A 10,177-nucleotide genomic window follows, 5' to 3' on the forward strand; every position below is an offset into this window, starting at 1 on the left:
GGATAATTCAAGAATTGTACCCAAACATTCTTTAAGAGAATGTTTGGCCACAACTCTCGAACGGGTCTAACGTTTAAGTACATATAAAAATAACCTTAAAATTCAAAACTATCTAGCTCCTAATACAATTATATAATGAAATCACATTCTAAATCACAAATACATTGCAACATTACATTCCTAATTAATCACCAATTGCCACATTCTAATTTAATTTTAGTGCATAATATGTTGTAATTATATTATATTATTTTTTAATTAAATTTGTTATAAGTTTTATACATTAATGTAGCTATTAACAATTGCTATGTTATATATATATATATATATATATATATATATATTTTAAGTTTCTAATTTAATTTTAGTGCATAATATTTTGTAATTATACTATATTATTTTGTAATTACATTTTTTATAAGTTTTATACATTAATTTAATTATTAACAATTGCTATGTTAATATATATATTTTAAGTTTCTAATTTAATTTTAGTGCACAATATTTTGTAATTATATTGAATTAATCTATATTTTTATATCTTATAATTTTATAAATTTTGTTATATTAGGATTCTGCTCGAATAATATTCTACTCGCACAGGATCCTGTTCGAACTAACGTTATAGCGTTCGATTAGGATAAACCCAGATTCTAGACACGAAACAGAGAAATCATTTGCCACAAAACACAATTTTCATAATCACAATCTCATAAGATGTATATTGCCAGAATGTTCATTTTAAATGGGATTGCACAAACACAAATATACAGCATGTCTCTTAACATAATTAATTAAAATTATAAATTATCAAAAATCTAAAAATTATAAATATTACTTTGAATTTAAGGAATCCAAACAAAAGTATCAATCCACAATACTTACATAAGCAGAAGATACATTATGAGAAAACCTAAATCATGTGCAATAAACTAACATTAATGAAACTCGAAATACAAAAAAACATTAAAAAAAAAAAACATACCTTTTGTTCGAACCTCTATTCTCTCTCTCAAGAATCCCTTCTCTCACTAAGTCTGTGAGTATCTCTTTCTCCACAACACTCTCACACACACAAAATCACAAAGCTAGCCGTGCTTTGCCTGCTATTAAACATTCATCAACTATGAAAATGAATTGGAAGTTCAGGTATATGAATCTGTGAAGTTCTGTTTGAACTGGAAATTTATCCATTCGAACACGAAAATTTCGAATACGCGCCAAATCTGTTGCGATTTATTTCACGTTCGAACTTGTCATTTTGTTGTTCGAACTAACAAATCAGAATATTCCTTGGCATATTCTTCAAATGTAGACTAGCTCAAAGGGTATTTTCATAACACTGTTCGACCAGAGCGTTCGAATAAACTAACATTCAGAGTATTTGGTGCGAAGTTTCCCTCCAAACACATTCCACGAGATAACACCGTTCGAACGGGATATTATTGGGTTCGAACCAATCACAAAATATTTTAATATTATATACTATATAATAACTATATATTTTACCCACTATTTTATATTATAATTAATAATATATAATTTACTACAAGTCTAATAGTTAATATAATACTTATACTATATACTAACTATTAATATATAGTACTTATTAATAGATATATATATATATATATATACACTTTTGGTCTTCTAATTTTGCATTATATATTATATAACTTACTATCTTGTGATATAAAATATAATAACTATAGTTATAGTAACTTATAATAGTAACTAGTAACTAGTTACTATAATTACGATAACTTGTATAGTTATCCCAACTTTTATAATACTTGCACTGAAGTAGCTATAGTAGGTATTTTAACTATAGTACTTATGATAACTTGTATAGTTATCAAAACTTATAATACTTACACTGTAGTAGCTATATAACTAATAACTAATATATATATTAATTATTTTCACATGTATAGTTATTATAACTTATAATACTTACATTGTAGTAGCTATATAACTAATAGCTACTATATATATATTAATTATATTAAGATGTATAGTTATCATAACTTATAATAGCTATAACTTCATAGTAACTATATAATACTTACATTGTAGTAGCTATATAGCTAATATCCACTATATCTATATTTATATTAATTATATTAACTTGTATAGTTATCATAACTTATAATAGCTATAGCTATATAGTAACTATATATAATACTTACACTGTAGTAGCTATATAATGTATAACTACTATAGTTAATAACTACTATAGCTATATAGTAACTATATATAATACTTACACTGCAGTTATATAACTAGTAACTATAGTTAGTGTTATAATATTATATAAACTATAGGAGTATAGTTATCATAACTTATATATAGTACCTATATAATTCAGCCATTGTAATTATACTAAGTACTTAGAGCATTGGCATTAGACTTATCAAATGAGTCTAGTCTTCAAAATTTGATGAATTCATGTTTAAAATCACTGATTGGATTCACCAAACATTAAATGATGAAACTTTGACGAATTGTGCATTCCAATTCATCTTCAATTGCTATATAGCTAATATCCACTATATCTATATTTATTTACTTAAATTATTGTTTCCCAATTTTGAGCCACAATATATTTAAGTTGGGAAATAATAATTTAAGTATCAAATTAAATTATTAATTAACATATAGTTAGTATAATTGTAAAATATGAAAAAAATAAATTAAAAATATTATTATTAAAAAAACTATATTATATTTTTATTTTGATGAATCCAATGGCTAATTCAATGTGGGGTCATGGATATGAAGGTTTTGAGTTTATGGAAAATATGTACTTTTCATCAAATTTTAAAGATGAAAATAATGAATCCAATGTTAATGCTCTTAGTATGTACTTAGTATAATAGAAACAATACATTTAAAAATAATATTCTAAATATATAAATTAAAAGTATTATAATACTATTATTAGTTTCATTTTTATACTTTTGTACTTTGTAATACTATTATTATATATTATTATTAGTAATATAATTATAAATATATTAATATAATAACCGTTCGAACGGATCTTTATCCAGTTCGAACGAGATGCCACGGTCATTATAGACCCAGTTTGAATACAATGAAACAAAACTCTCTCATTCGAACCAGCAACCACCGAGAGCCTCCGAGTTCGCCCCTTAACTTCGCTGCAAAAACCGCCACTCAACTGCCGTAGGAACCCCACATTTGAACTTCTAAGGGTTATGAGTCAACTCTCCACCTCTATTGTTTAGTTTTTTGCATGAATGCGATGTGTTTGGGGGTATGGATTTTGAATCCGAAATTCACCCATTTTGGTGTATTCCATGGAAATAACATCAAAATAATCGTTAGAAATGATTGGGCTTCACTCCTTAATCATTTTTACTGATTAAAACAAAGGATAACATCTAGATAAGAAGTTTTTCAGTTCGGGGCTGAGTCGACTCAGCTATGGCTGTTTGGCTTCTTCCGTTCGAACAAACTCTAGTCCGTTCGAATGCTTAGTTGCCAAACAACATTATTTATGTTCGAACAAAATAAATTCGTTCGAATGAATAAAGAAACTCTATTTGAATGGATAGAATAGTCCATTCGAGTAGAGTTTTCTAGTTCGAACAGACTATGTTCTGTTCGAACGAATTATTTCAATTCAGTTCAATATATTATAATTTTTCAATAATATAATTTAAATATTATGGTTAATTGTATTCTTACTTTCATTATGGTTAAACAGTATATCAATGGCATCCAACGGAAGAAAACGTGTGAGAGATCAGTCCAGCCAAAGTAGTGGATCAGCAGCTCATGCTCCGGAGACAAGGCATACACTTGTCGAGCGTCCAGTCATTTTGTCTGACTTCTCCAATCTTTCATGGGAGGGATGGAGCATACAGTCCATTTTCACCGAGTGGGGATGGATACCGATTTGTGAGCTACTGGGGATTGCATATCCAGAGATGGTCGGTGAGTTCTACCATGCCATGGGAAAACTTAGCGTTGATGCTCTGTTCTACACCATATCAGTCCGGGGAGTGAGTATTAATTTCTCTCCTCGCATTATTGCTGAGTTCCTTGACATTCCCCATATAGCCGACTCATATCCTGCAGCGGCTACATGGGGACCAGCGGCTGCACTATCTGGTTCCGACACACCGGCCGCATCCTCCACGCTAGCCCCGAATGTAGATTCGGATGCTACTTCGGATGGTAGTGAGGATGAGGATCTACTTGATGATGGTCTCACAGACGATCAGGTGCGTCAGCTTGTGCGAGACCCATCGGCTCCTCCATATGATGGGAGTAAGGTGATCCGACAGGCTATTGTATAGGATTTTTTAGAATGCTTAATTTGATTGTTGGCTATAACATCGATCCGAAAAGACACAAGACTGATTTCAGGACCGATCGAGTCAGATTTTTGCTGCGGATAGCACGAGGGGATCTCATTGATCTGGCATTGTATTTATTCCTCCGCATTCGATCGGAGTCATGCTTTTCCAGTGGAGGTAGTCTACCATTTGTACTGCTGATATCTAACCTCCTACTCCGATCGGGGGTTACAATATCGACCACTGAGCGGAGGTCGCCACAGATGTGGCCCCTTAACAAGATCACATTCAGTAAGAGCAATGGGCACTTGCAGAAGACTGCATCAGAACAGCCTAGTGATCCTCCCACAGATCCAGCTTCTAGTAGTGCTGCTGATGTTGAGAGACAGCCTCCTGGGGCTACTTTGGCAAGCTCTGTTTGTGGAGTTCGTTAAGCCCATCATGGAGAAGCTTAGGGATCTAGAAGGATCTATTAAAATGTTGCAAGAGGATGTTGATATACTAAGGAATCAATAATTATGATCGTTTTAGTTATTATTTTACTTTTTTATGTTGTATTGAACATTATATATTTGAGATGTAATTAATGTATGGTTTTTATTTCTCGTGTTTACTACTTTGTTTATTTTTTCCATTTTATTTGCCGTTCATGATAATATAAAAAATGATAATATCCTTAAAGTTATATTTATATAAATTTAACATAAAAGAAATGATTATAAAGTTTTGAAGTTAATTACATAAAAGTAATTTATGAATTTATAAATATTTTAACTCACCGCAAATCATAATATATAATATATACACATTTTTATATTTTGAAAATGATAACAAATTAATGGAAAAAATATTTATTGCTTTAATAGAAACATATATGCACAAATCCATACTAATAAAAAAATAATTGAATCTCTATCCCTTCGAACAAAGAAATTTAAGTTCAAATGGTTATTAACTTACTCCGGGAAAAATAAATTAATTTCCCGTCAATATTATTATTCGAACAGATTATATATGTTCGAACGGACATTAATTCTATGTTCGAATCTATTTTGTTCCGTTCGAACGATTTTTCTTTTTTGAGACGATTTTGTTCGTCACAAAATATCTTGTTTGAATAGATATTTTTCCGTTCGAATGAATTTAGTAGCTTAGGCATTTTTGGAGACAATTTCGTCTCCGAAAATGACTTTTAGGACTTTTCATCCCTGAAATTCAAATTTCTTGTAGTGGCTTTTTGAATGATTAATGAAATTGTATGTTTGATCTTGAGATGGGACTAGTCTAGTGAGACACCAAAAACTTGTTGATTTATTTTCATGGAGAGATTCCAACGTCTTTATAGAGAGATTCTGTGCTTGTATTCTTTTTTTTTTTTTTTTTTTTTTGCTCTTCTCGGCATTGACATGAGGTTGAACCAGGATCAACAGGACAAGGCAATAGAACGAAAATATTGACACATTGTCGATCGAGATGGGGATGTAATTAGTTTCCTCGTCTATTCCCCATCGCGATGCCTTCGACTCTCTGCGGTACTCTTTCTCATGATCAACCATATAGAATAGGTTGGTTGGAGTTGGCGCTTGATATGAAAACTTGGTATTACAACTTATAATGGTCAATATGATCTGGTACGTACGTAGTACTATAATCTATCCAGAAAGTTTTTCATTCAGAAGGCTAGCTAGATATATATATATATATATATATATATATATATATATGAATGTACGTGCACTTACGTACTTTTCATTACATACCTAGCTAGCTAGTAATTGGGCCCTGCATATTATGGATTTGATCAGTTTTGGAGCATAATTATTTGCAATTGGACGAGTGCTCCTTAGATAGATTGGCATTAACAATATACGTCGATTAATATATAACACACGAACAAGACATTATGATTTTATTCAAAAAACTGGCCGGCATATGTGCCACCCGAAGTACGTACGTTTATACATATAACATGTAACTCGGACAAGGCCAGGAAACCAATTTTAGTATGGTGCCTGGAATAGTCCTCTTATTCCACATCCATTATTAATGCATGCCAAGAACAGTACTAATGGCATTGTCACCAGTACTGGGAGAAAGTAGGGGTGTTTTATGAGATTTTTCCCATGATCATAAGGGTATGGGATTATTAAGAAAATGAGAAATGTTTCTGAAAAGCTAGAAAGCTATATATAATTGGGAAGGCAATCTTTTTATACTCCAATGCGGGAAGTCCTAGAATGGCGAAGGCGCCTCTCTTGGGAAAGAAGTTTCGCAAACCTGCAAGCAAGGACATATGATTTCCATTACCTTAATGTAATAATTCAAAAAGATCACCAAGCTTTTATTAGAAATATATAGTAAACTTATTAATTAATAGTTCGTATATATATATATACCTTATGAGAGCTTGTTCATTAGTTCCAATGTCTACAGGTTCGCAGATTCCTGTCTCCAGATTCACCCTAGCGACTGGTTTCTTGAGCAACTCTTCCCCAACTTTAACGAGATCATTCAAATTCTTTGTTGTGGCCACGTCAACCGAAGATACTACCCCAGTTAATGTATCGTCCTGCATTATTCAAATTCGAAAATCATGTCTATGTTAGTTGAGTGACTAAAAGCCTGCCATGCATGCATGCATGGAAATTAATACATATATATGCGTGTGAATGATGAACATATATATATATATATATAATATATACACCTGAATCCGCAGATAACTTTTCTCGGAATGAAGGTCTTGGAAAACCTGAGAGAGATGGACATCGACCATATCTGCACTTGCTTGACAAAATACATCAATTAAGGGGGTGGAACCACCGTTGGTTAACCAACCCAGTATTCCCCACTTAGCTACATCATGCGCCTTGTATTTCTCTTCGTCTTTGTGTGTTCCAGTTCCTAAGGATATGACCAGAAATCGTCCATAGTCCGTTGGTTTTAAAGGAAAGAAGTCAGGACTCTCTCTTTGGATCGCCTTTGTCACTTCACCAATGGCAAGCAAGGCCTGAAACGACAAGCTAGCTAATGAGCTAATACGATCGAAGAAATCTGCTTCCAACATCATGATCATATTCATCGTAATTCATTTTTATTGTTATCGATTACCTACATAATTTCAAAGCCTATATAACACTAATTTTATATAGCATTAAACAAATATCTTAATTTTTTTTTTTTTTAGAAAAATTTCTTCTTATCAGTCATTATTCACCATCCCACGATGTGAATAATTGTTGATTTGTAACAAAACTGATCTTTTTTTTAATATCATCTCCAATCATGCATGTGCTAAATGACTTATATTAAGTTCAAATATTTTGCAAGGTCATGGACATTTCAAGATCCAAAAAACTTTCTTTTATCTGTACATTTCAACTTCTATCATCCTGCATAACATTTCATTTTTATTAAAATTCGTAATCAAAGAGGATCATATTTAAACAACTTCACACAATTAAATTGTAACTATATACGTTAAAAATATATTAGGATTAAAAACTTGAGAATTTCTTGCATATCTCGTGGGTGTGCGTCTAGTCATTATTATTAGGTACACTTTGGATCTCGAAAGATACCGGATTATTAGCTGCAACCCCCCCATCTGTAAGGTGAAACTCTCTCACTTTCCCTTCCTGGTCTTTGGTTTCAAAGTAATAAGCTGGAAGATAAGTTGGTGCAGCTGAGGTTGCAATGCATACATCTGAAAGTAGTGCATTTAAGCTTGGGCTTTTCTTTACCTGGTGCATCAAAAAGCAAATCAAGGTGAATTTTTAGTACTATTGATAAGCTCCATTCTCCATCATTAATTTGCAACCACTAATTCCCAATTAATATGTTCCAATAATAAACCATCAATATAGTAATATAACTTTACGTGATCCGTTAGATCTACTTGAATGATTAAGAGGATAATTATCAACCTCATAGCTAGAAAAGATGGTTGGCTGTAGTCTCTTGAGATCAAATGTTGGGATGACAACATTTGTCAACGTCTGGCTAATTCTCGTACTTCCGAGTTTTTCTCTAACAAGGCTGTGTAGATACTTCCCGTCATACTTTGGTCCGGAAAGGGCTCCGATAAACTTTCTAGCAGCAGCAAATATTGGCCAACTGCATTAATTTGGAAAACATGATATAATCTTGTTAATATATAACTAATTAAATAAGTGTCACGATCGAGGATATTATAATATATAATAATCAAAGAGGAAATTAGCTTCCTCCTGATATTAATTAATACGTCCATGTCTCAATAAACCCTAAATTTACCATCTGCTTTGTGGGAAGATTTTAGGGCAGTGGTTTAGGTAGAATTCCTTGATATCCTTGGCAGCAAACAGAGGCCGGTTTTTTTCATTTGGAGCAGTTAGCATGGCAGTTACAAGGCCGCCTGTGCTTGTTCCAGCAATCACATCAAAATAATCCGCTATTCTTGCATCTTCACCATCCAGCTTCTGTTCCATGCAGCATGCATAAACAATCAGCCATGCATTAAAATGATGCGTGAACGACAAATATTATTGTCAAATCTCATTATAAGTAACTTACGTACAGCAATCATGTGCTTATATATATATATATATATAGATCAGTGATGCGTGAAAAGTTAAAAAAAAAAATGCAATGAGATCAGATGCGTTCATTGGGTGTTATAATATAAATATATATATATATGTATATATATATCTGTGTGTGTGTACATATATATACAACCTGAAGCTCAGATTCTAAGAAACAGAGGATAGTTCCAGGGATAAGCCCTCTTATTCCTCCGCCATCAATGCTGAGAATGGTGGTTACTTCTCCATGAGCTGGTGATTTTAGGGGTTTATTTTTTGAATCCATGATGGAGAGAGGTATGAGGAGATGCAGGCCGAACGTAATGTGAACAGTGTGAGAGAGAAAGAGGGTTTTTAATTTAGACTCGGAAGGAATCTGCGACTTCTTTGAAGAGGCAGCAGCTTACAGCTTAGAAGTAAAGCTGTGGTGTTGATCTTTTTCTTTGACTCAACGATGGATATATATAGGCCTCTTGCATTCATTCTTCTGAATGAATTTCAAGATGCAGCCGTGTCATGCATATATTATTAGATTAATATCAGTCCAAAATTATAGAAATTCATTCGATTATTGATGTGTTTAGATATGACCCAACTTAATATTATTGCACTAATGCTTTGGATATTGTTCAAGTTTGGAGGACTGATCGATCAAGGTGATCATTATGAAGCAGGGGAAGAATTGAAAAGTTCATGAATCCAACATAACCTCTTTATTTGCCTCAAAAAATGGTCCCAAGAAGATATCGCGACCGTACCTACCAAGCGCAAGCGGAGAGACTTTTAGGTGAAAACTATCCCAAGAATATTAGGTTAAAGCATGAGCAGAAAGGACAACAAATTAGTGTCTAATAATCATCTTTAGTTTGACATTATTCTGAGGTTGCTTGTTTTCTGCACATACGATGGATTCCACGTTTAATAACATGCAATTTGGTAGAGAATCAACTAATCCTGATCATTAATTAACGCGCTAATTTCGAGTATCCGGTCACTATCTAGTATATATGTGCATATATATATATCAACATGGGAAATATTTCGTTGTGCTGCATGCACGAGGACATGTTAACAGACATGATCAGTTTCTGCTTGGTCTTATGTATTTTCCAAAACCAACAAGGTTAGTCATTCTGAATCAATTATTTGAATCTAAAAAGAACCAAGGGGATATCATTAATGGCAGAACTGCACGTACAGAATGTTGATGATGTTGTCTGTACGTTTTGATGACGTATTTTCTCCTTGGTACGTAGGAGCATTAACCATGAAGTACTACATGTT

The 10,177-nt window shown here is 32.5% G+C and overlaps 1 protein-coding gene across 1 annotated transcript; it reads right to left on the reverse strand.

Annotated features, from left to right (window-relative positions):
- Nucleotides 1-6,197: 6,197 nt before the first annotated feature.
- LOC108987613 (patatin-like protein 2) lies at nt 6,198-9,325 on the reverse strand. Its single transcript, XM_018960547.2, has 7 exons — nt 9,048-9,325; nt 8,604-8,788; nt 8,255-8,444; nt 7,910-8,071; nt 7,036-7,338; nt 6,725-6,897; nt 6,198-6,605 (listed from the first exon to the last, which is right to left on the reverse strand). Exons 1-7 carry the CDS (start codon nt 9,177-9,179, stop codon nt 6,539-6,541), a joined length of 1,212 nt encoding a protein of 403 aa, XP_018816092.1. The 5' UTR covers nt 9,180-9,325; the 3' UTR covers nt 6,198-6,538.
- Between the last annotated feature and the right edge of the window lie 852 nt (nt 9,326-10,177).

The sequence above is a fragment of the Juglans regia genome, chromosome 6 (genome assembly GCF_001411555.2).
Source record: "Juglans regia cultivar Chandler chromosome 6, Walnut 2.0, whole genome shotgun sequence".
Lineage (NCBI taxonomy): Eukaryota > Viridiplantae > Streptophyta > Magnoliopsida > Fagales > Juglandaceae > Juglans > Juglans regia.

What these genes read in the sequence shown, in the direction of transcription:
- LOC108987613 (XM_018960547.2), bottom strand. Translation starts at nt 9,179, where the DNA reads ATGGATTCAAAAAATAAACCCCTAAAATCACCAGCTCATGGAGAAGTA. An exon ending in TCTTAGAATCTGAGCTTCAG is followed by an intron (nt 8,789 to 9,047) that starts GTTGTATATATA and finishes TGCATGGAACAG; the next exon opens with AAGCTGGATGGTGAAGATGC. An exon ending in GGGTTGCAGCTAATAATCCG is followed by an intron (nt 7,339 to 7,909) that starts GTATCTTTCGAG and finishes TTGTCGTTTCAG; the next exon opens with GCCTTGCTTGCCATTGGTGA.